At 38.2% G+C, this 26,888-nt stretch overlaps 1 protein-coding gene across 1 annotated transcript; it reads left to right on the top strand.

The window, feature by feature from the left end:
- Nucleotides 1–336: 336 nt before the first annotated feature.
- ANKRD7 (ankyrin repeat domain 7) lies at nt 337–21,922 on the top strand. The gene is made up of 7 exons (XM_088018373.1): nt 337–566; nt 3,168–3,282; nt 3,437–3,610; nt 11,591–11,697; nt 12,511–12,648; nt 14,603–14,712; nt 21,672–21,922. Exons 1-7 carry the CDS (start codon nt 337–339, stop codon nt 21,920–21,922), a joined length of 1,125 nt encoding a protein of 374 aa, XP_087874499.1.
- Nucleotides 21,923–26,888: the final 4,966 nt, after the last annotated feature.

The following is a 26,888-nucleotide window of genomic DNA, read 5'->3' as shown; positions in this document are numbered from 1 at the left end:
CTGAGTCCCTACAGGTGTCTGGAGTGCTGCTGCTGTGCCAGGCCCTGGGCGTTGCTAGGCAACTGAGGAGGGTGTGTTGCCCCAGGCGAGTGGTTCAATCCCTTTCTTGTCTAGATCACTTCCTGTCACTGGCCCACTTCCGGTCTCTGGCTAGCTTGGACTCTGGGGTGAAGACATGCCCAGAGACGCCCTCGAGCCGGGTAGGGGGTGGGGTGGGAAGTGAGAGGGTGAGGGGGGTGGGGAGGTAGGGAGGGGCCAGGCCCAAGGGGCAGGTGGGGCCCTTGGGAACTTCAGGGACACCCGGATCCTACTGAAGGACTTGTTTCCTGTGCCGCCATGAAGAAGCTTTTCACTTTCTGGAGAAGGAAGGATGAGCCCCACAGCCCCTCCTCACACCTGCCCATAGGCCAGGCCAGCACTCATCACCCCACCCAGCCAGGCTACAACCTTCGAGATAAGGATTTAAAGAAACTTCACAAAGCTGCTTCAGTCGGGGATTTGAAGAAGGTGAAGGAGTACCTTCAGCTCAAGAAATATGATGTGAATATACGGGACAGAGAATACAGGTGACCAGACTGATGAAGGGCAGTGTGGAGAGGAAGCCAGCTCCACTGGGTCCTGTAATCAGTAACAGGACTTGTCTGGGCTGCTTCATTGGTTGTCACTCCGAGTTTCCCATAGTGGAGAGGTCTGATAACCATTGTCAGGGCGTCACACTCCCAACTTCCAGCTTGTTACTTCTTAAAATGCTTACCTGCATATTTGAGGTTATTTGTGTCCTCCCTGATTGCCTCCACTCCTCCCACTGCATTAATCTCCACCTGGTACTTCACCCTTTACCCAAACTGCTGGTTTTTAACTTTATATATATTTATATATATATATATTGTCCCCAGTCACCCAAGATTTACCATAGTATTAATGTACTAATAGGAAAAATGTAGAGGAGACCTCCCAGAACAGTGGTTGTTAAGATTTTTAAGACATTGAGACCGCAAAACAGTTTTTTCTTATATGGATCTTTTTATGTGGATCTCCTATGATTTTTTTTTTTCCAATTGCAGAATATCTTCAAAAAGCCCATCACAACCACTTACTGCAAAAACAAAAGTAATTTTATATATTAGGAAACAAAGAAGTTACGTGTTTGGTATTAATAACAGCAAATATGTACTGTCTATACCTACCTTAAAATCTCATGGGAAGTTTTCAAGTCATAGAGTATGAAAAACATCATTTTTCATCACAATTGGGTAACTGGAAGCTATGGTTATAAAGAAGGTTTATGTCAGTTTGCCAATAGTTTTATGTCCTTCCCTCCCACAAAAACAGAGTTATCTAAATTATTCCAATTTTTATCCTATACCACTCCATTGAATTACATTACGGGGTCATGGGTAACCTCAGTATGACTTCATTCAGGGGTCAATTCTCAGTCTTACCCAGCTGGCATCTCAGCCAAGTATCTTACTTGCCCTATCGGTAGTATTTGAAATAATGTCTTGTCTTTCAGGACCCTTGGTTCACCTGGCACCTCTCCTACTTCTGTGGGCACTTCTTTCCAGACTCTTTTGCCGATTTCTTTTCCTCTTCCTGTCTGGTAAATATTTGAGGGCTCGGAACTTGAAATGATTCTGTGTGTCTTAATCTTCACCTGCCTGGTGAAGAGAGATTATCTTTAAATGTCTATATTCTAGTGCCTTCCAACGTCTTTATCTCTGGCCAGACCTCTCCCCTGAACTCTAGATTCATGTATATAAATACCTACACTTCAAAGTGGATATCTGATAGACTGTGGTGTGCTGGTAAATGAGGGTGGGGGCAAAGCAAAGGAAGGAGAAGCCCTGATTTCAGGCTACCAATGTGATGTCATTTGGCTTGAATAGTTCCTGAAAATTTAACAATTGGCTTGTGAGAGCCACTGGCTCCATCACATCCCTCTTTAAACATCTCAAATATCCCCAAACTGTGCTCCTGGTTTTCCTCCTCAGACCTGCATCTCTCTTTCTAGAAATACCAAATTCTTTCTTTGAATTGTTAGACCAGAAACCCTAGCTTCATTCTTGACTCCTCTCTTTCTTTCATATCATCCATCTGATCTTGTTGGCTCCACCTTCAAAATATAGCTAAATCCAACAATTTCCTGCCACTTTCACAGTTACCATTCTAGTCAAAATCTCTATCCTATCTTAACCAAAATCACTGCAGTGGCCTCCTAGCTAGTTTTCTTTTAACCTTTTCAGTTTATTCTCAATACAGTAGCCAGAAAGATCCTATAAAATACATGTGAAATGAGTCATTCCTTGCTGTAACAACTTCCACTGGCTTTTCATCTCATTAAGGGTCAAGGCCAAAGTCCTTACAGTGGCTCATTCAGCTTTACATGACATGTACCCCCATCCTATTATCTCTCTGATCTTCTGTCCTACAACTTTCCCTTCATTCATCTCCAGCTTCCCTGGTCTCCTTAGTGTTCCACAGAAATGCCAGAAATGTATTTAGGGCCTTTGGACTTGCTATTTCCTGTGCCTGAAGTGCTTCTCTCCCCACCCCCTCACCCCCAGATATCCACATGGCTTCCTCTCACTCTCTCACTCCCTTCCGGGGTTTATTTAATTATCACCTTATCAGCAAGGGCTACCTTGTCTACTCTTTGTACAATGGCAAGTTCTCTGTTTGCTGACATTTCCTATCTTCCCTGCCTGATTTTTCTCTTTAGCACTTAATACTGTCCGGCATGCTTTCTATTTTAAGCTTTTTGTTTACTTCTTCCACTAGCAGGTATGATCCATAAGAGCAGGTATTTTTGTCTCTTTTGTTTGCTGCTATATCTTCATTACCTAGAACCCTGCCTAGCCATAGTAAATGCTTACTAGATATTTTTTGATGAATACAATGTACACATATATACATACATACATATGTATTTTTAACTCATTATAAACTTTCCTTGAAGTGAAACCAGTTAAATATTTGATCTTAAAGGCATTTGCATGTCCTTTTTAATTCAGTAGAAAGCAATTATAATTAATATAACTTGTATATAAATATCAATAAGTACATGAAGCAAATACTATAACAGTATATGATCTGGCATGTTCTTGAGTATGGTAACTTCTCAAACTAAGACTTAACCTCTAACTTTGTGTTTTGTTATGTTGATATAGAACACCTTTGCACCTGGCCTGTGCTAATGGATATTCAAATATTGTATCTCTCTTAATTGAGAAGCAGTGCAAAATAAATGTCTGCGATAGTGAAAACCGGTCTCCATTGACTAAGGTGTGTTAATTTTTCCTTTTCAGTTGGAATGCGTTTGAGTTCTAGTTAACTTTTGTTGGATTTCATAGTTTAAAGCATAGTATTAAATGTTAGTTTAATATATCACATCCTGAGTAGTGAGTTGGTTACTCATCTATTCTTGTTGTATTGACAGGCCGTACAGTGTGCTAAGGAGGATTGTGCTACTATTCTTCTAGGCCATGGCGCAGACCCAAATCTGGCGGATTTAGATGGCAATACTGCTCTCCATTATGCCGTCTGTGGCCAAAGTGTCTCATTAGTTGAAAAATTACTTGAACACAAAGCTAATCTTGAACATCAAAATAAGGTAGTCTATTAAAAATAACATTATATTTTGAAAGCAATGAAAGAAGGTATGTATTGCAGATATTCATATCTGTTGAAACACACGTTAGATGAAGCATGAGTTTTCCAAAATGAAACTGGGGAAAAGGAGAAGAAGAATGAGATTATCAAACACTGATAAGGTTTTCCTTTTTAAAAAATCTTGGTCCATTTCATTTCAACTATAACACTGACCTCGAAAACAATACTATATTTAACAATGATAACTGTTCAAAGGCCTCTATCAAATGAGAAATATCTGGTTTCCCAATAAGTTGATATTGGTTAAAGATCATAAGCCTACATTTTTGCCTGTCTTATTTATATACTCATGGATAATGATATTAGGGTTAAATTAGAAAATCACTTACTGTACTAAAAGTAATCCAACTCTCCTATTGAGATGAGTTTTGGTGTTTTTTAAGCTTCTTAACACTTAGGTTCACTGATATTTTGTCTCTGACAGCCCAAAATAAGTGTCAGCCTTGGAGATCTATGGAATCTCAATGATAACATTATGAAATGTGAATTGATGGTTTCTAATACTTATATTAAATGCTAGGTGCTCTTCGCTTTAAATACTCCAGACTGCTCTTGCCCACAATTTGAATTAGGCCTAAAGTAAAAACTTTGATTGTATTTTTTTTATTTTTTTATTGTTATGTTAATCACCATACATTACATCATTAGTTCTTGATGTAGTGTTCCATGATTCGTTGTTTGTGCATAACACCCAGTGCTCCACGCAGAACGTGCCCTCCTTAATACCCATCACCAGGCTAACCCATCCCTCCACCCCCCCTCCCCTCTAGAACCCTCAGTTTGTTTTTCAGAGTCCATCGTCTCTCGTGGTTAGTCTCCCCCTCCGACTGACTCCCCTTCATTCTTCCCCTCCTGCTATCTTCTTCTTATTCTTTTTTCCTAAAATATCCTCCATTATTTGTTTCAGAAGTACAGATCTGTGATTCAACAGTCTTGCACAATTCACAGAGCTCACCATAGCACATACCCTCCCCAATGTCTATCACCCAGCCACCCCATCCCTCCCACCCCCCACCACACCAGCACCCTCAGTTTGTTTCCTGAGATTAAGAATTCCTCATATCAGTGAGGTCATATGATACACGTCTTTCTCTGATTGACTTATTTCACTCAGCATAACACCCTCCAGTTCCATCCACGACGTTGCAAATGGCAAGATCTCATTCCTTTTGATGGCTGCATAATATTCCAGTGTGTGTGTGTGTGTGTGTGTGTGTGTGTGTGTGTGTGTGTGTGTGTGTGTGTATATATACCACGTCTTCTTTATCCATTCATCTGTCGATGGACATCTTGGCTCTTTCCACAGTTTGGCTATCGTGGACACTGCTGCTATAAACATTGGGGTGCACGTACCCATTCAGATCCCTACATTTATATCTTTGGGGTAAATACCCAGTAGTGCAATTGCTGGATCGAATGGTAGCTCTATTTTCAACTGTTTGAGGAACTTCCATACTGTTTTCCAGAGTGGCTGCACCAGCTTGCATTCCCACGAACAGTGTAGGAGGGTTCCCCTTTCTCCACATCCCACCAGCATCTGTCGTTTCCTGACTTGTTAATTTTAGCCATTCTGATGGGTGTGAGGTGGTATCTCATGGAGGTTTTGATTTGGATTTCCCTGATGCCGAGCGATGTTGAGCACTTTTTCATGTTTCCGTTGGCCATTTGGATGTCTTCTTTGGAAAAATGTCTGTTCATGTCTTCTGCCCATTTCTTGATTGGATTATTTGTTCTTTGGGTATTGAGTTTGAAAAGTTCTTTATAGATTTTGGATACTAGCCCTTTATCTGATATGTCAATTGCAAATATTTTCTCCCATTCTGTCGGTTGTCTTTTGGTTTTGTGGACTGTTTCTTTTGCTGTGCAAAAGCTTTTTATCTTGATGAAATCACAATAGTTTATTTTTGCCCTTGCTTCCCTTGCTTTTGGCGATGTTTCTAGGAAGAAGTTGCTGCGGCTGAGGTCGAAGAGGTTGCTGCCTGTGTTCTCCTTTAGGATTTGGATAGACTCCTGTCTCACGTTTAGGTCTTTCAACCATTTGGAGTCTATTTTTGTGTGTGGTGTAAGGAAATGGTCCAGTTTCATTCTTCTGCATGTGGCTGTCCAATTTTCCCAACACCATTTGTTGAAGAGACTGTCTTTTTTCCATTGGACATTCTTGCCTGCTTTGTCAAAGATAAGTTGACCATAGAGTTGAGGGTCCATTTCTGGGCTCTCGATTCTGTTCCATTGATCTATGTGTCTGTTTTTGTGCCAGTACCATACTGTCTTGATGATGACAGCTTTGTAATAGAGCTGGAAGTCCGGAATTGTGATGCCGCCAGCTTTGCTTTTCTTTTTCAAGATTCCTCTGGCTATTCGGGGTCTCTTCTGGTTCCATACAAATTTTAGGATTATTTGTTCCATTTCTTTGAAAAAAGTGGATGGTATTTTGATGGGGATTGCATTGAATGTGTAGATTGCTCTAGGTAGCATTGACATCTTCACAATGTTGGTTCTCCCAATCCATGAGCATGGAACGTTTTTCCATTTCTTTGTGTCTTCTTCAATTTCTTTCCTGAGTATTTTATAGTTTTCTGAGTACAGATCCTTTGCCTCTTTGGTTAAATTTATTCCTAGGTATCTTATGGTTTTGGGTGCAATTGTGAATGGGATCGACTCCTTGATTTGTCTCTCTTCTGTCTTGTTGTTGGTGTATAGGAATGCCACTGATTTCTGTGCGTTGATTTTATAGCCTGCTACTTTACTGAATTCCTGTATGAGTTCTAGCAGTTTTGGGGTGGAGTCTTTTGGGTTTTCCACATAAAGTATCATATCATCTGCAAAGAGTGAGAGTTTGACTTCCTCTTTGCCGATTTGGATGCCTTTGATTTCTTTTTGTTGTCTGATTGCTGTGGCTAGGACTTCTAATACTATGTTGAATAGCAGTGGTGAGAGTGGACATCCCTGCCACGTTCCTGACCTTAGGGGAAAAGCTCTCAGCTTTTCCCCATTGAGAATGATATTCGCTGTAGGTTTTTCACAGATGGCTTTTATGATATTGAGGTATGTACCCTCTATCCCTATACTCTGAAGAGTTTTGATCAAGAAAGGATGCTGTACTTTGTCAAATGCTTTTTCTGCATCTATTGAGAGGATTATATGATTCTTGTTCTTTCTTTTGTTAATGTATTGTATCACGTTGATTGATTTGCGGATGTTGAACCAGCCTTGCACCCCAGGGATAAATCGTACTTGGTCATGGTGAATAATCCTTTTAATGTACTGTTGGATCCTATTGGCTAGTATTTTGGTGAGAATTTTTGCATCCATGTTCATCAAGGATATTGGTCTGTAGTTCTCCTTTTTGATGGGGTCTCTGTCTGGTTTGGGGATCAAGGTAATGGTGGCCTCATAAAATATGTTTGGAAGTTTTCCTTCTATTTCCATTTTTTGGAACAGTTTCAGGAGAATAGGTATTAATTCCTCTTGAAATGTCTGATAGAATTCCCCTGGGAAGCCATCTGGCCCTGGGCTTTTGTTTGTTGGGAGATTTTTGATGACTGCTTCAATTTCCTTAGTGGTTATAGGTCTGTTCAGGTTTTCTATTTCTTCCTGGTTCAATTTTGGTAGTTGATACATCTCTAGGAATGCACCCATTTCTTCCAGGTTATCTTAATTTGCTGGCATAGAGTTGCTCATAATATGTTCTTATAATTGTTTGTATTTCTTTGGTGTTGGTTGTGATCTCTCCTCTTTCATTCATGATTTTGTTGATTTGGGTCACTTCTCTTTTCTTTTTGATCAGTCTGGCCAGGGGTTTATCAATCTTGTTAATTCTTTCAAAGAACCAGCTCCTAGTTTCGTTGATCTGTTCTACTGTTCTTTTGGTTTCTACTTCATTGATTTCTGCTCTGATCTTTATTATTTCTCTTCTCCTGCTGGGTTTAGGCTTTATTTGCTGTTCTTTCTCCAGCTCCTTTAGGTGTAGGGTTAGGTTGTATATTTGAGACCTTTCTTGTTTCTTGAGAAAGGCTTGTATTGCTATATACTTTCCTCTCAGGACTGCCTTTGCTGTATCCCAAAGATTTTGAACAGTTGTGTTTTCATTTTCACTGGTTTCCATGAATTTTTTTAATTCTTCTTTAATTTCCTGGTTGACCCATTCATTCCTTAGTAGGATGCTCTTTAGCCTCCATGTGTTTGAGTTCTTTCCGACTTTCCTCTTGTGATTGAGTTCTAGTTTCAAAGCATTGTGGTCTGAAAATATGCAGGGAATAATCCCAATCTTTTGGTACTGGTTGAGACCTGATTTGTGACCTAGGATATGATCAATTCTGGAGAATGTTCCATGGGCACTAGAGAAGAATGGGTATTCCGTTGCTTTGGGATGGAATGTTCTGAATATGTCTGTGAAGTCCATTTGGTCCGGTGTGTCATTTAAAGTCTTTATTTCCTTGTTGATCTTTTGCTTAGATGATCTGTCCATTTCAGTCAGGGTGGTGTTAAAGTCTCCCACTATTATTGTATTGCTGTCAATGTGTTTCTTCACTTTTGTTATTAATTGCCTTATATAATTGGCTGCTCCCATGTTCGGGGCATAGATATTTACAATTGTTAGATCTTGTTGGATGGACCCTTTAAGTAGGATATAGTGTCCTTCCTCTTCTCTTATTACAGTCTCTGGTTTAAAATCTAATTTGTCTGATATAAGGATTGCCACCCCAGCTTTCTTTTGGTGTCCATTAGCATGGTAAATGGTTTTCCACCCCCTCTTTCAATCTGGGGGTGTCTTTGGGACTAAAAGCAGTCTCTTGCAGACAGCGTATTGATGGGTCTTGTTTTTTAATCCAATCTGATAGCCTATGTCTTTTGATTGGGGCATTTAGCCCATTTACATTCAGGGTAACTATTGAAAGATATGAATTTAGTGCCATTGTATTGCCTGTAAGGTGATTGTTACTGTATATTGTCTCTGTTCCTTTCTGATCTGTGCTGCTTTTAGGCTCTCTCTTTGCTTAGAGGACCCCTTTCAGTATTTCTTGTAGGGCTGGTTTCGTGTTTGCAAATTCCTTTAGTTTTTGTTTGTCCTGGAAGTTTTTTAGCTCTCCTTCTATATTCAATGACAGCCTAGCTGGATATAGTATTCTTGGCTGCATATTTTTCTTGTTTAGTGCTCTGAAGATATCATGCCAGTCCTTTCTGGCCTGCCAGGTCTCTGTGGATAGGTCTGTTGCCAATCTAATGTTTCTACCATTGTAGGTTACATATCTCTTCTCCCGAGCTGCTTTCAGGATTTTCTCTTTGTCTCTGAGACTCATAAGTTTTACTATTAGATGTCGGGGTGTTGACCTATTTTTATTGATTTTGAGAGGGGTTCTCTGTGCCTCCTGGATTTTGATGCCTGTTTCCTTCTTCACATTAGGGAAGTTCTCTGCTATTATTTGCTCCAATATGCCTTCTGCCCCTGTCTCTCTTTCTTCTTCTTCTGGGATCCCAATTATTCTAATGTTGTTTAGTCTTATCGTATCGCTTATCACTCGAATTCTGCCCTCGTGATCCTGTAGTTGTTTCTCTCTCTTTTTCTCAGCCTCTTTATTTTCCATCATTTGGTCTTCTATATCGCTGATTCTCTCTTCTGCCTCATTTATCCTAAGCAGTTAGTGCCCACATTTTTGATTGCACCTCATCAATAGCCTTTTTGATTTCGACTTGGTTAGATTTTAGTTCTTTTATTTCTCCAGAAAGGGTTTCTCTAATAACTTCCATGCTTTTTTCAAGCCCAGCTAGTATCTTTAAAGCCATGATTCTGAACTCTAGGTCCGACATCGTACTAATGTTCGTATTGAGTAGGTCCCTGGCTGACGGTACTATCTCTTGTTCTTTTTGCTGACGTGATTTTTTTCGTCTTGTCATTTTGTCCAGAGGAGAATAGATGAATGAGAGAACAAAATGCCAACAGGTTAAGAATGTCCCCAGCAAATATACTCTATACAAATCAGAAAAGGCCTGAAAGCAGGGGAAAAGAAAGGGAAAGAAAGAAAAAAGAAAGAGAAAAGAAAGAAAGAAAAAAAATAAAAAAGGAAAAGATTAAAAACAGAAACAGAACAATACAAAAAAAACCGAATATGATCAAATGTGATCAGGCTAGTGCATAGATCAGTGCCACAGACTAGATTTTGGGCATATTTTGGTCTGTTAGAAAAAAGTGCCTCCTAAAATTTTAAAGGAAGAAAGACTTATATATGTACAAAATAAGGGTTGATACAATGAAGGGATGGAAGATGACTGTAAAGATGAAAATTATAAAAGATTTTATAAAAGGAATTGATACGATAAGTTTGAAAAAAGAAAGAAGATTTAAAAAAAAAAAAGGGAGAGAATGTCATCAGGCAGGAGACTAGAACAAAGCCATACACTAGTGATTTGGGTATATTTTGATCTGTTAGAAGAAACTGTATCTCAAAATTTTAAAGAGAGAACAACTTATATATATATGCCAAAAATAAGGGTAACTACTATGAAGGGATAAAATATGACTCTAAAAATGAAAAATAATGTTTTTTTTTAAAAAAAGGGATTGATAAGATGTTGGTTGAAAAAGGGAAAAAGAGAAATTAAAAAAAAGAGTTAAAAAATTAACTTTGAAAAACTAATGAATCATGGTAAAAAAAGCCATGAATTCTATGTGCAGTATTCCCCTAGCGCTGGAGTTCTCCCGTTCTCCTTGATCGGTAAACTTGGTCTTGGCTTGCTGGCTGTTCGAGCAGATCTTCTGGGGGAGGGGCCTGTTGCCGTGGTTCCCAAATGTCTTTGCCGGAGGCGGAATTGCCCCGCCCTTGTCGGTCCCAGCTAAGCAAGCTGCTCCGGTTTGCTCTCAGGAGCTTTTGTTACCTGCAAGCTTTCTGTACGTCTTTGGAGGAGGACAGTGAAAATGGCGGCCTCCCAATCTCCACCCTAAAGGAGGCAAGAACTTGGGGCTCCACTCCTCAGTGCGCCCCCAGAGAAAAGCAGTCACTCCCGTGTCCCTGTTCTCTGGCCGCACTCCGTGCTCACCCGGCCTGTGACTGAGCGTTGCTATCTCTGGCACCCGTCCCCATGTGGAGTCTCCAAACCCAGCAGATCCCTGCGGTGCGTTCCCGTGCCACTTCTCCTCGGGGAGGAAGGGGAGTCTTCCCGGATCTGCCGCTTGTTGGGTCCCTGCTGGAGGAGCAGTGGCCCGACTGGGCCGCGGATCACAGTTTATGGCCACCCCGAGCTGAGAGCCCGCGCCTCGGCTCCATCTCTACAACTGGCTTCCCCACTCCGATACCTGGGAGCTCTGCCACACTCAGGCACCCCCGGTCTTTCTGTGACCCTGAGGGTCCCGAGACCACACTGTCCCGCGAGGGTTCCACCCCCCGCTTAGCCACTGGAGCGACAGTCCCTCCGCGGAGCCGGCTTCTAAAAGTTCCGATTTTGTGCTCCGCGGCTCTAGCACTTGCCAGAAGCGGCCGGCGGAGGCCCCCTCCCCCGCCATCTATCCTCTCGAATATCACCTCAGATTCACGTCTCCACACGTCCTACCTTCCAGAAAGTGGTCGCTTTTCTGTTCAGAGAGTTGTTGCTACTCTCCTCTTCGATCTCCTGTTGAGTTCGTAGGTGTTCAGAATGGTTTGATCCCTATTCAGCTGAATTCCTGAGACCAGACGAAATCCAGGTCTCCTACTCCTCCGCCATCTTGCTCCGCCCCCCTTGATTGTATTTTTGAATGACCCAACTCCAGTTTATTTTCTTAGTCTCTGAAATCATATTTTGGTATATATCAAAACCTTTTTAAAATTAAAGTGTATATTCAGACGTTCGTTACTAACACACTTATCTCTTAAATTGAACTTAAATCTAAAAGGCATTGAATGTTAGTACAATATTTTAAATAATCATTTTGAAATAATCTTTTCAGGATGGGTATACTCCACTGTTACTTGCCATTACCGAAAATAATGCAAAAATGGTAGAATATCTTCTGAAGAGAGGGGCAGATGTGAATGCTTCAGATAAGAATCAAAGGTATAATAAATGCTAAATAAGACCATACAACTATAGCCACCTGACAAGATAATATATCTGTGTGTGTGTGTACATTTTGTGATATTGATAAAAGATCTGGCCATATATTTTAGATAAATTACCTAGATTCCCAGGATCTGTTTCTGTAAAATCAAACAGTTGGTCCACATTGGTAGGTCATTATTATTCTTTATAACATTGGAATTACAGTCTTACACAGAAACTCAATCTCTAAATCCTAGATGCTGTAGCTAAATGGGAGTAGGTACCCAGAGCCCCAGACATGCCCCTTCCTGGCATTTTGAGACATCTTTAAAAAAAAAAAAAAAAAAAAAAAAACACTATGATTCCAGGGAGCAGGGATTAAAAATCATTGAGCTAGGGCACCTGGGTGGCTCAGTCTGTTAAGTATCTACTTTTGGCTCAGGCGTGATCCCAGGGTCCTGGGATCAAGCCCTGCATTGGGCTCCTTGCTCAGTGGGGGTCCCGCTTCTCCCTCTCCCTCTGCTGCTCCCCCCCTGCCCCCGCTCGTGCTTTCTCTGTCAAATGAATAAATAAAATCTTAAAAACAAACAAACAAAAAAAACATTGAGCTAGCTGCTTCCTAGAGACTCTTATTTTTAGATTCTGTAATATAATGTGGTTGGTACACCTTTTTGAGCAGATCTGCCCCACTTTTTACATTCTTGCCCTGACTCTTTCCCTGATAGTCTACATTTGAACAGTAAATTTGGAAGACTAACTTTTAAAAAAAAGTACAAGACATGTTTTTAAGATCTATAAATACATGTTTATGTATCCCTCTTGCTCCAGAACAGCCCTTATGATTGCTCTAAGTGATGAACCAACAAATTTAGTCAGTCTTCTTCTTCAGCAAGAAGTGGACCTATCTCGCCAAGATATTTACGGATTCACAGCTGAGGAATATGCTTCTTTCAATGGTTTTACTGTGTAAGTGGTACTGCATATCTTTTAACAATTGTATGGGATTTGATCATAAGGAAAGAACCATGAGCTCCCAAAGTACAAAGCTGACAAAGTGCAAAGCTCTGCAGTAGGGGTAACCATATTATGAATTCTGGCCACAGGGATCCAGGGATCCTTGATTTCACCTGTTTGTAGGGTCGAATCAATATAAGAACTGTAGGTATTCTGAGTTTGCAGATTAACTCCTAGTGGCATGGGAATTTGAAGTATGTCAGGACAGTGATTTCAGCAAATAGTGACATAGCCAATAATAAAACATCTGGGTAATAGTGTTGGGCCAAAGATGATTAATCTACACAAGCCTCCTTCATTGTTTTTACACATTAGTAATGTAAAAATTTTATTCAAGTTTTGAATATTATTATTGTTTTGTTAGCTAACTTTAGTTTGATAAGTTTTCAAAATTCTTAAGTATATATTCTCATTAACCCAAAAGACAGAACTTTTCATGTATAAATATGCATTTCTAATTTTAATAGTCAATGAGAAAGTAAGATGAAATGAACAGAAATTTACATATAGCTAATGAAGTTAAGTAAAGGTATTTTCCTTATAAGTTCATTTTAAAGTAAAATTTTAATTATACATAGGTATTTTTTTCTAGTTTATTGTTTTCTTGTTCTTCCACCTACCTTATTCATATTTTAGTGATATCTTTTAATCATTAATTCCATATGGACATCATAGGGGTGGGAGGAGAGGAAAAAAAAAGAAAGGAGAGAGAAAGAAGTAATTTATATATATATATTCAGATGTTTATTTTTTAGTCTAAATTGAACTTTATAAACTAAGGGATTCATAACCCATTAAATATATAAACCATAATTGAATACAATATTTTCTTTGCAATCCTGGACATATGTACCTTGCTTTACCTTGGTTTAAGCAAACCATGTTATAAAACTTTAAGTAAAGAGATAAATTACTGATGACTATCTATGCTATGAAAGGATTCTTCATTTTATAAAAAGAACTCCTGTTCCTTTTAAATAGGGAATTTTCCTTATCTTTTAAAAAGTTTGGATATAGGGGCACCTGGGTAGCTCAGTCAGTTAAGCAGCCAACTCTTGATTTCAGCTCAGGTCATGATCCTCAGGTCCTGGGATGGAGTCTGCGTCAGGCTCCACACTCAGTGGGGAGTCTCTTTAAGGATTCTCTCACTTTCCTTGTGCCCCTCCCCCTGCTCATTAAGGCCAAGTGTTATGAGCTGAATTGTGTCCCATTCCTCCCTCCTCAAAATCATGTGTTAAAAAGCCCTAACCCCCAGTACCTGAGAATTTGGATGATTGTATTTGGAGAGAGGGCTTTTAAAGAGATGTTAAGTTAAAATGACTGTGCAGTAGAGTGGGTCCTAATCCAGTTTGACTGGTATTCTTGTAAGAAGAGGAGATTAGGACATAGAGACACCAACAGTGCTTGTTGCCAGAGGGGCAACTTTTAGGTGAAGAGTCAGCAAAGCACAGTCATCTCCTAGCCAAGGAGAGAGGCCTGGAACAGATCCTCCCCTTACAGCCCTCAGAGGAAACCAACCCTCCTGGCACCTTGATCTTGGGTTTCCAGCTTCCAGAACTGTGAGAAAATAAATGTCCGTTGTTTAAGCCACCCAGTCTGTGGTATTTTTGTGAGGCAACCCTAGCAACCTAATACATCAAAAATAACCTAAAGCTATTTTTTCTACCTTGCTGGTAATTTATTTGTGATAGCAGGAAGAAAAATACCAGAGAATGGGAGTATGTGAAATAAAAATGGTGTCTGTTAAGGGAATTGGCTTGAAAGGAGGCTTGAGGTCAGCAGCAAGTTTAAGACATACTTAGGAAGGCATCAGCTAACGTCTAAGGTTTTGATCTGATGATTATGTATTATGAATTTAACTATTTATGAATCCTGGAATTCATATATATTTTCTCTTTCTGGATAGATATCATCAATTAATTGCCAGTTATGGAAAGAAGAAGAAAGTTGAACAGACCTCTAACTCTGAAGATACAACCTTGGGCACTACATTTGATAGAGAAGAACTGAAGGAAGGTAAGAAGATACAAACTAAACAAATAGTTTTAATGGTTTGCTTTTTAGAAAGGGACTCAGTTTTCTCAAATAATATTTAAATTCGGAATAGAAATTTTCTCCCAATTTTGAAATGCTAAATATTTTTAAGAACTGTTCTTTGTAATTAAAACATTTTGACACTGTGTTGACTGAAAATGTAAAGAGATATCAAATGATTAAGATAATTTTTATCCATAGTCTAGTTATAAAAAACAAAATATGACTAGTTATAATAATTACCAGTTATAAAAAACAAAAATTTTAATAAATATAAAGCTATTAGTAAATTTCTAATTTTATTCTAAAAACACTTCAGCTAAGTATATTTTAATTGTTAATATAATATATACTTAATCATTACATGAAACTTAAAATTAGGTAGCAGTATTTGTGAATTGAAAATACTATGCATCTATTAAAATAATTTTTGGTGCTTATTTTCAAAAAAAACAAACAGTTATTTAGGTCTGTAAAACATAGCTTTTTTTCTTTGTTTGGTTTTTGGTGGATATATGTTACACCGACATTTTTTTAATTGGACGACATAAAAATTTTTATAGTTATACTCTGTGAATACACCAGCAAACACACTCCTTCCCTACCCTTCAACTATAGTGTAAAAAAGAAAAAAAAAAAAAGGAAATTTAAGATAGAGAGGGAACCTGATGGCAATAGGAGATCATATGACTGTCACAACTACTCACCCTTTCTTCATCCCCTCAAATCTATCATTATGATACTTAGAACAGTGCTTGGTCCTATTGCCTTGAGGTAACTGAATTTAAGAGAGAATTTACCTGAATTTTCCTTTGTAACTTAATCTTACACACTCAAGAAATTTTGTTTTTTGGACTCTTGTTCTTCATCCTTATATGCTCCTCTCTTACCATCTCCTTCTGTCTCTCTCTCTCATAATGTTCACGCAGCTATAAGAAGTAAAGAATTTCTGTGGTTTATACTTCAGGTCTTTAGGGAAATAAAGCTGTAGAAAGTTAAAAATACCACTCTTATATTTTGAGTATCTCCTGAGGCTAAACAATTAAAAACACCCCCATTCCTCTTACCCATGGCAATACATGTTGCAGTTTTTAATGAAATGTTAATCTTTGTATGTTTTGAAGCATGATAGAAATATTAGGTCAAGAAAATTGCCCAAACATATTAAAAAAGATGGTAAACATTAAAGGTTGTATTTCTGTCAGATTCCAAGGGGATAATTTAATTATTCATTTTTTTAAATGACCATAAAATACAAAAATATTGATGCTAAATTATAATTGTTTTGTAGTTGAGGCGTAGAATTTAAGAAATAGGAGTGAAAATATTTGAACACAAATGAAGACATTACAAATATTACTTGTTTTCTAGACATATAATCTCATTTCTACAAGTCCTTTGCTGCTGCCTTGAATTAGAAAAGTCTGTTTTGAAAGAGCAATTAAATGAAATGTCACAGCATTTCACTGACTACTTATTTGAAGAAAAGTTTGTTAATGGAGAACAATTTTCACCTTAGAAGATGTGAAGAGATTTCAAAAGACAAACATCTATATCATGAACTATCAGTTGAAAGGATACAATTTGTAATCAGCTTATAGTCAGCAAAAGTCTTTTTAGTCAGAATTTTGAATGGCATATTCATAAGTGTAAACTTTGAAACATAATGTGTTAAGCATGCATTGGAGCATTTAAATAAAGTAAAATTATTAATATATCAGCTATAAAATAGAGGAAAACATTATAAATAACCCTGTGTAAATGGAAATTCTCTTTTATTTACAAGCACTTTCATTGACAAAACCTTTTTTCTTTTTTAGAAATACCACAGTAATACATATTAAGAAAATTTAGGTATTACAGAAAAGAAAAAAGGAAATAAGAAAAGGTATCAATCATAGTCTCATGACCCAAACAAAACATCTGTTAAATTTCTGGCATGTTTTTGTAATCTTTTAAAATCTGCTAAAGGGACTTTACAATTTTGCATTTAAAAACAAAATACCAAACACATAGTTTTCACTGTGCTCCTTGCCATACCTTGAACACATCCAGCACAGTCTAGCTTCAGGATGATTCTGGGGAAGACTCTTCCTTTCATTGTATCCTGGGACATTCCTCCCCTCGTAAGGGACATCAGTGAAGCCTTTTCTGGTTGTCTTGCCATTCTGTCACTTACAGTGCTTTATTATCTACTCCTCTCCCCCTTGCCCTTTGGGTCACAAGATCCATGAGAGCTTGAACTTTTTTTGTTCATAGTCAAATCCTCATCACTTGTAAAATGTCTGATGATAGTAATATTCAATTGCCAAATACAGTCATACCTCATTTTATTGTACTTTGGAAATATTGCCTTTTTTTTTTTTAATAAGTTGAAGGTTTGTGGTAACTGCATCAAGCAAGTCTACTGGCACCATTTTTCCCACTGCATTTGCTCACTTCATGTCTCTAGGTCACATTTTGATAATTCTCACAGTATTTTAAACTTTTTCATTATTATTATATTTGTTATGGTGATGTGATCAGTGATCTTTGACGTTACTATTATAATTGCCTTGTGGTGCCATGAACCACACCCTTATCAGGCAGCAGACTTGATCGGTCAATATGTGTATCTTCTGACTACTCCCAACTTGCTGTTCCTCCTGTCTCTCCCTCTCCTCGGGCCTCCTTACTCTCTGAGACACAACAGTATTGACATTAGGACAATTAATAACTGTATAATGGACTCTAAGTGTTCAAGTGAAAGGAAGAATCTCAAGTCTTTCTCTTTAAATCAAAAGCCAGAAATGATTATGCTTAGTGAGGAAGGCATGTTAAAAGCTGAGGTAAGCTGCAAGCTAAGCCTCTTGTGCCAAATAGTTGGCTAAGTTGTGAATGCAAAGGAAAAGTTCTTGAAGAAAATTAAAAGTGTTACTCCAGTGAACATATGAAAGATAAGAAGCAAAACAGCCTTATTGCTGATGTGGAGACAGTTTTGGTAGTCTGCATAGAAGATCACCAGATACAACATTCCTTTAAGTCAAAGCCTAATCCAGAGCAAGGCCCTAGCTCTCTTCAGTTCTGTGAAGGCTGAGAGGGGTGAGGAAGCTGCAGAAGGTAAGTTTGAAGCTCACAGAGGTTGGCATAGGTTTAAAGAAAGAAGCCATCTCCATAACATAGAAGTGCAAAGTGAAGCAGCAAGTGCCTATACAGAAGCTCCAGCAAGTTACCCAGAAGATCTAGCTAAGGATAATTAATAATAATTAAGATAAATAATGAAGGTGGCTACACTAAACAACAGATTTTCAATGTAGACAGAACAGCCTTATATTAGAAGAAGATGCCATCTAGTATTTTTATAGCTAGAGAGAAGAAGTCAATGCCTGGCTTCAAAACTTCAAAAGATAGGCTGACTCTCTTGTTAGGGCTAATGCTGGTGACTTTAAGAGGAAGCCATTGCTCATTTACCATTCCAAATATTGTAGGGCCCCTAAAAACAATGCTGTATCTACTCCGGCTGTGCTCTGTACATGGAACAACAGAGCCTAAATGACAGCACATCTTTTTTCAACATGGTTTACTGAAAAATTTAAAGCCCACTACTGCTCAGACAAAAAGATCCCTTTCAAGATGTGACTGCTCATTGACAATGCACCTGGTTACCCCAGAGCTCCAGTGGAAATGTGCAAGGAGATTAATGCCTACTTTCATGCTAACACAACATCCATTCTGCAGCCGATGGCTCAGGGAGTAATTTTGACTTTCAAGTCTTATTATTTAAGAAATATATTTTTGTACAATTTTGTAAGGTCAGAGCTGCCATAGATAGTGATTCGTCTAATGGATCTGAGCAAAGTAAATTGGAAAAGATTCACCCTTTTAGATGCCGTTAAGAACATTTGTGATTCATGGGAAGAGTTCAAAATATAAACATTAACAGAAGTTTGGAAGAAGTTGATTCCAACCCTCAAGGACGACTTGGAGGAGAAGGGTTAAAGACTTCAGTGAAGTAACTGCAGATGTGGTGAAAATAGAAAGAGAACTAGAATGAGAAGTGGGGCTTGAAGATATGACTGAATTGCTACAATCTCATGATAACACTTTAATGGATGAGTTGTTGCTTCTTATGGTTGAGCAAAGAAAGTGGATCTTTGAGGTTAAATTTACTCCTGATGAAGATGTTATGAAGATTGTTGAAATGACAACAAGGATTTAGAATATGGTATAAATTTAGTTGATAAAGCAGCAGCAGGTTTTGAGAGGATTGATTCCAATTTTGAAGGAAGTTCTACTGTGGGTAAAATGCTATGAAATAGCATTGTGTGCTACAAAGAAATCATTTGCAAAGTCCATTAATGCAGCAAACTTCATTGTTGTCTTCTTTTAAGAAATTGCCATAGCCACCCCGCCCTTTAGCAACCACCACCCTAGTCAGTCAGGAGCCATCAACATTGAGGCAAGACCCTCCACTAGCAAAAAGATTAGGACTCACTGAAAGCCCAGATGATGGTTAGCATTTTTTTTAGCAAGGAAGTATTTTTAATTAACATATGGACATTATATTTTTAGACACAGTGCTATTGCAGACGTAATAGACTACAGTACAGTGTAAACATAACTTTTATATGCACTGGGAAATCAAAAAGTTCATCTTAGTTTATTACCAAGATGAGAATAAATAGCCCAGGAACTCAATAGGAAGAGAGCAGAGTTCAGACCGTGAGGACTTTCTATGTTAGCAAGGATTCAATAAGCCACGAAAAGCAAGGCAGAAGTCTCCATGGGACCTGCGCCCAGTTGAAATTGGGATCTGCAGTGATAGATAGATGATGCAAATCAAATCTTGCTGGGTGGTCTAAGAAAACTTTGGAAATAAAAGATAACCCAAATGAGAATAAATAGAAGCTATTCAGAGGCTGTAGTGAGGGAGTCAGCCATCATCACTTACATTTGATGGAGACTCAAAGGAAATCAGGAAAGTGGAAAAGCTCTAACATTGAAAAAAATGGAAGACTTCATACTTGAAGTCTAATTGGAGGTGGTTGGCATGGGGAAGCTGCAGATTGGTTAATTAGAAGTGTTGCATCTTATGTGATTAATTTGAAGAGCATATTTGGCTTTCTCTGGTTAGTGTTGAGTTAGAAGCAGAAAGAGGGGGAAGTGAAATATTGGAAAACTGGCAGTCATGACAAGGTTTTGGTCAAAACCTTCATTCATTGAATTCTGTGCTGATTTCAGAGATTATGGATCAGAGTTCTATTTTCATATATGGTCTGGCTATTGTCCATTTGAATAGTCACTCTTTCACAAATATTCTAAGATTAATTTATCTCCTGACTTCTGAATTTTAAGCCTTGACAAAATGTAAGTACTTTATCAATGAGTTATTAAGATTTTAAAATGAGTTTTCTGCCTTCTACAGTCATTATAAGAAAAAAATTTGCCAACTTCTGTACTTCCTATATATATATATTTATTATTCCATTAATGTTTTAGTAGCAGAGTGGAAAAGATGTAGTAGACTCAAAAACCTACCTAGCCACTTAGAAGCAGAAGAATGTTCAAGCTTCTTAACTATAGCCTCAGTTCCTTCAATGTAATAGAAAGAAGATAAACTAATCACTTCCCAAGATTGTTCTCATGAGGCAGATCTTTTCTCCTTTATACTACATTTATACTACTTCAGAATCCTTGGAATCATGTATCTTTGATATAAATTATATTGATTGGCTACATGATACTCTAATTCACTATAATTCACTCAGACATTCCCTTACTGTGAGGTATTACATTTTTTTCCCATTTTTTTCCTCCCACCATTAAATACTGAAAACCTTATCTTGCTATCCATGTTTTCTTCTTGGGAATTATGTCCGTTGGAGACAGTTCTATGACTGAGATTACTAGTTTACAATGTATGAAAGTATTTATGTTTCATAAAATACACTACCAATATTTTTCCAAAGTCTTTCAGTGTTTTAAGATCCACTTGAATCAAAAGTTGACTGAAAAAAAGATTTGACTGTATTGAAAAATATGGAAGACCAGAAACCATAAGTGACCAAAGCTACTTTCTTGTTATATTTTTTTATATTTGTTATATTTATTTATAAGAGCAGGAGGAGAGAAACACATTAAATAGATTTATATGAAAGATTCATTTTGAATAATAAATTTTAAAATGAAATTCCTTAACGCAAAACCATTTTGCATGTAATTAAGCTGGGTACAAAAGTAGAGGGTTGATGATGTTCACAGTTCTTTAAAGTTGTAGAGAAATTTCTTTAAATTGTGTCAGTATCACTCTATGACTGAATTCATGAAACTCATTTGGCATTAGGAATAAAGTGTAAAGCTTTTATTGAGTGAGGCAGAGCCAGAAGAGGAGAGGAGAGACTGTGAAATGCCTTTTTTCTTTTCATCTGGACAGGGTACTTCCCCCTTTGTCCTCATAGGTTTCCCTTCAGGGACACGTGCTATCAGACTCTGAAACCATGGCAGGGACAGGGGTTGCTGCATGGGCTCCCAAATTATAATCCCCACTACCTTCCAGATGTGGGAGTGGAGTAAGCTCCAGGAATGAAGCTTCTGCCACTAGAATCGGGGTAAAAAATTTCAGGGTGCCTAGGGAAGTTTTCTGGGTGATGAGGCTTTCCCGGTGTTGCAGCCCCAGGTCGGCAGGGCCCTGGTATTGTGCAAGACACCTTGTCCATAGGCTCTACTGCCCACCTGAACGCCACTCCCCCCCACCCCCCCACCCCCATTCCAACCACTCTGCTATCACCGGGTCTAGCAAAGGACACAGCAGCCCCCGGACTTTTCCTAAACCAGAGAAGGGGGCCGACCAGCGCCTGTGCACTGGGTCCCTGCAGCTAGAACATGTGCACCCGCCCAGAGCTACTGCCTCGTAGTTAGGAGTCGTTAAAGAGTTTCCTTAGCTTCGTTGCCTTCCCCGAAAGTACGAGGTTATAAGCAGCGGTGCTTTGATGCTGGGCGTCACCACTGCAAGAACTGCTTCTGTGACCTTGTGCTCCCGGGTGGGATCAGGCGGCAGCGAGAAACGGGAAACTTGGGGAACATCTGGATTCATTCAGGCGATCCTCAACCCACTCCCCAGGACGATGAAATAGGTTGTGTTTTTTCTTGGAAAGGAAGGGCAAGTGGCAGTCCAGGTCCTCTTCCACCCAGAGGAGAGACTGCGGGGACGTAGGCGTGAGTAGGTCCCACTAAGAGAGCTCAGGAAATCCACAGGGGTGCTGAGTGGGGAACATGAGGTAAGTGCCCTATAGTCTTTTGATGGGGATCCATAGCCTCACCTAAGAGTCATAAAAACGAGATAATAGGAACAGTGTGATAGGAGGCCGATAGGGCGCGGCCGGGAAGTGGTAGAGACATATTCTGAGAAAAGCCTGGTGCGCCTGCCCTGACTCCACATACAAGTGCAGCTAGACATGGTCTGCGTTCCCAGTGAGGCATTTTTTCCCTTTCTAAGGCTCCTCAGCATCTGGGGCATCGTAGCATTTAAAATAGTAACTTCACATAGGATCCCAGACAGTGTGTCTCTTAGTCATTCACAAATCAAAATTTCAACATCAACAGCCGCAATAACAAACTTTTAGCGGAATCCTGATCCTTTCATTATACGACACATTACTGACAATTTTAAAGAGGTTTAACTAAATTTAAATAGTAATAGAAAGTACATAAATCATCATTTCCTTTTCCAGTATACACATTTTAAATTATCAAATATTAGCATATATAGGAAAGTTTGTAATGAGAGAAAAAAACTCCCATAATATAGACACTTCTGAAGTAAAAATATTTTTGATAAGATCAGAGATTTTTAAAATAGATTTTATATTTTAGAGCACTTCTGGGTTCACAAAATTGAGAAGTTACAGATATTTCCCATAAACCTCTGTCCCAACACATGCATTGCCTCCCACACTATCAACATAACTCACCAAAACTGTACATTGGTTACCAAGGATGAACCTACAGTGATACATCAGAGTCACCCCAAATCTGTAGTTTACATTTACTCTTGGTCTTGTATGTACTTTAGGTTTGGACAAATGTATAATGTATAATGATATGCATCCAACATTACAGTATCCTACAGAAGAGGTCCATTGCCCTGTGTTCTCCCATTCATTCCACCCTCCCTCCAGCCCTTGACAACCTCTTTTTACTGTTTCCACAGTTTTGCCTTTTCCAAAATGACGTTTGCTGGAATCATATAGTATGTAGCCTTTTCACACTGGTTCTTTCACTTAGTAGTGTGCATTTAAGTTTCCTCCATGTCTTTTCATGGCTTGGTAGTGCATTTCTTTTTAGCACTAAACAATATTCTATTATCTGGATATACCACAGTATCCATTCACCTACTGAAGGACATCTTGGTTGCTACCAAGTTTTGGCAATTATGGATAAAGCTGCTATAAATGTTCATGGGCAAAATTTTTCGCAGACATAAGTTTTCAACTCCTTTACGTAAATACCAAGGAGTGTGATTACTGGATTATATGGTAAGAGTATGTTTAGTTTTGTAAGAAGATGACAATCTTTCAAAGTGGCTGTACCATTTTGCCTTCCCACTGGCAATGAATGAGGGTTTCTGTTGCTCCATGTCCTCACTAGTATTTGATGTTTTCAGTGTTCTGGGTTTTGGCTGTTCTAATAGGTGTGTAGATCTCTTTGTTGTTTTAATAACACACTTTAGGTAGGTAGGTAGGTAGGTAGATAGACAGATAGGTATAAACTGTATGCTTTACTAAGGCATCTAAGAAAAACCTTTGGGTGGAGAGGTGCTCCATGTTCTTGAACAAAAAGACTCATTTATCTAAAATATGTAAACTTTTATTATTTTAGCAATTTCCTATAAACCAAATCAAAATATCAAGATTTTAAAAATTAGAATTATTTGTGATGCTGGTATACTTTTATGATGATATTAAGAAAAATTTTGGAAAAAGATTTTTTTTAAAAGATTTTATTTATTTATTTGACAGAGAGAGACACAGCGAGAGAGGGAACACAAGCAGGGTGAGTGGGAGAGGGAGAAGCAGCCTTCCTGCAGAGCAGGGAGCCTGATGCGGGGCTCGATCCCAGGACCCTGGGATCATGACCTGAGCGGAAGGCAGACGCTTAACGACTGAGCCACCTAGGCACTCTGAAAAAAGAGATTTATAAATTTCCACTAATTATTGTTTTACTGACAGCATAATAGATGGACAAATGAATGGAATAGAATAGAAAGTTTAGAAACACATCCAAATATCAATGAGAATTAGTATTTGATCATTATGAAAATTCAAATTAGTAGAGAAAAGCTAAATTATTCATAAGTGCTGGCCCAGATCTCTAGGAGTGAACCATACTTGGACTCTTAGAGTATAGCTCTGTTAGTGCACAGCGGAGTGCTCAGGTATTGTTTCCAAAGCAGTCCCTCATTTCAGTCAGAACTTTACGTGAAGCCCAGATCATCCCCCAGATCTTCAGGCTAGATTCCCTTTTGAGACCTTTGTTGTTCTTGCTAAGAAATCAGGGCTGTGACTAGGATGAGGCAAGCAGGATACTTAGGGTGGAAATCCAAGGATTGCTAATAGGGATCAAGCTGAAGCCATCAGATTCAGATAGTATTGCAAAAAGGCATCAGTTTCCTTTCTTTGCTCCTAGATGGTCTCCCAAGACCTAAATCCTTTGTAGCTGCCTGTGTCAGACTATGAAAATTCCTGTCATCTTCCTCCAGAGCACTGGGGGATTGTTTACCTTAGATTCCCACTACTAAGGTCATTTACTCAAGTCCTAAATTTGATATAGTAATGAACACCTCCCATGTGACTCCTGTCTGTACCTCAGTTTTAGGAGAGGCTGCCATAATTTTCAAGGTTCAACAGGATCCTCTGAATCTAGAGGAGCTGTCTCTTAGGGAAGGTTTATTCGAACCCATCCATGTATCACAATCCAAGTATAAAAAGTAGTTTCCATCTTCCAAAACAATTGGGGATCAACATGGAGATTGAGCATTATTCTCACAAAGATTTTCTGGTTTGGAATGTGAGTGAATAGAATGGGAATAGTTTTCCACATCAGTCTTGACTTGATCTGTTAGCTGTCTCCCATTAGCATGATTGGCCACTGTTAATGGAGACCCTAAAGTTTCTTATATACAATCACAAATTTGTTATCTAATGATTTATAATATATGTAACTTTAGTTACAAATGATGTAGTAGCTGAGTGCAAGTCATGAAATTACAAACCACAAGCAATAAACCACCTAATAAAGTAATATTAGGATTTAAAACATTTTGTGAAAACTGCAGAACTTTGAGACCTTAGCAACTATGTAAAAACAGACAGTGGGTTTTATTGAAGGATCCAGAATAGGACAGTAATAAAGTTAATGAGCACATTCTTCTGTTGCTTCACTATCTCACAAAACATTTGTATATGTTATGTCATTAAATCCCCACAACACTTGGGAGTTAGGAAGGTCACGCAAGAGCCACATTTACAGGAGACAAAGAGAAAGTACTTTACCAAGAAAAGATAGCTATGTGTCTAAACTGGGAAAACTAATTTCAGGACTTCAGGATCTTATCATGTGACCTCTGGTTAATTTAATGAGTTGTACTGCTTTCAGTTCAGGACTACTCAGTGATAATTCTTCATTTAAATGCTAATATAAAGCTAATATAGCTCAGAAGTTTGAAGTGTATAGAAATTATATACCAATTTTATATAACTGAGTTATGACCTTCTGTCTGTTACGAGAAATATGAGTATTATGTAATATGGTTGGTACATCATATCAGTATTAAAATAGTAATTTTTTTATATATAATAGTCATGTGATTTCTAAGAAAAAATAATAAAGGAGATCCAAATATTCTTTATTTCAAACATAGCTATCAATTAAAACTTCTGGTAGTGGGTTTTCTCTTGTTGATTCTGCCAAAGATATAGAAAGTAGGATTATGAAATTTTTCATTATAAAAGAGCTGTTTAAAAATCAATATGTAGGGTGCCTGGGTGGCTCAGTCGTTAAGCGTCTGCCTTTGGCTCAGGTCATGATCCCAGGGTCCTGGGATCGAGTCCCACATGGGGCTCCCTGCTCAGCAGGAAGCCTGCTTCTCCCTCTCCCACTCCCCCTGCTTGTGTTCCTGCTCTCGCTATCTCTCTCTAGGTCAAATAAATAAATAAAATCTTTAAAAATAAATAAATAAATAAAAATCAATATGTAAATTTGTTTTTCTTAAAATTCTACAATTTATTATTTAAGATGTTCATTGTGAGATTCTGAAATAATGTCTGAAGAGAAATTTAATTTCAGAAGTTTACTAAATTCATTAAATCCATATGGTGCCTTTGTATAAATTAGAAAACAAGTGTTATTTATTTCTATATAATTAGAAACAAAGTGGATGTTATAAAATGGGTTTATTATTTTTACAACAAATTATTTCTTGTAATAAATGATAGCAACTTATTCATCATAAAAGCACCTGTCCATTTAAACTGGGACTGTACACAAACACAAAGAAATATGAACTTCAATAAAAGATGTCAGGTTATATTCTTAATTTACTTTTGCAGATCAGTATAGAAGTTGGAAAAGCAATTCCTTATTGAGAATCACAAGTTCTTTTATATGTTGTTACATTAATAATCTATTAACCTTTCTCTTTTGTAAGTTGAAGAGAATGAGTTGTTCCCATTAGAACAAAATATTTTTCTCCCATTTGTTGGCTAATTGTCATGATTTACTGTCTTAATCCATTCGGGCTATTAACAGTACTATACATCAGTGGTTTAAACAACAGACATTTATTTCCCATAAGTCTGGAGGCTGTAAATCTGAGATTAGGGTGCTAGCATAGTCTGGTTCTTGAGGAGGGCCTTCTTGGTTTACTTTGTGTCCTCAGATGGCTGAAAGAGCTAGCTAGCGATCTCTGGTCTCTTATGGGGGCACTAATCCCATTCATGAATGTTTCTGTGACTTGATTACCTCCTAAAGGCCCCACCTCCAAATACCATCACATTGGAATTAGGGTATCAACATGTCAGTTTTGGGGGGATATAAACATTTAGTTCATAACATTTACTAATTTTGTTAGAACAAGACATTTTATTACATCAACCAGATTTGTATTTGTAGAGTAAGTATAT

The sequence above is a fragment of the Eumetopias jubatus genome, unplaced genomic scaffold (assembly GCF_037043125.1).
Source record: "Eumetopias jubatus isolate StellerSeaLion01/CBP00866 unplaced genomic scaffold, mEumJub1_p1.0 scaffold_14, whole genome shotgun sequence".
NCBI lineage: Eukaryota > Metazoa > Chordata > Mammalia > Carnivora > Otariidae > Eumetopias > Eumetopias jubatus.
Note: the sequence above shows the minus strand (reverse complement) of the source record. Positions and strands in the feature narration are given on the sequence as shown.

What these genes read in the sequence shown, in the direction of transcription:
- ANKRD7 (XM_088018373.1), top strand. Translation starts at nt 337, where the DNA reads ATGAAGAAGCTTTTCACTTTCTGGAGAAGGAAGGATGAGCCCCACAGC. An exon ending in TCTTTCAATGGTTTTACTGT is followed by an intron (nt 12,649 to 14,602) that starts GTAAGTGGTACT and finishes CTTTCTGGATAG; the next exon opens with ATATCATCAATTAATTGCCA. An exon ending in TAGAGAAGAACTGAAGGAAG is followed by an intron (nt 14,713 to 21,671) that starts GTAAGAAGATAC and finishes CTTCCCCGAAAG; the next exon opens with TACGAGGTTATAAGCAGCGG.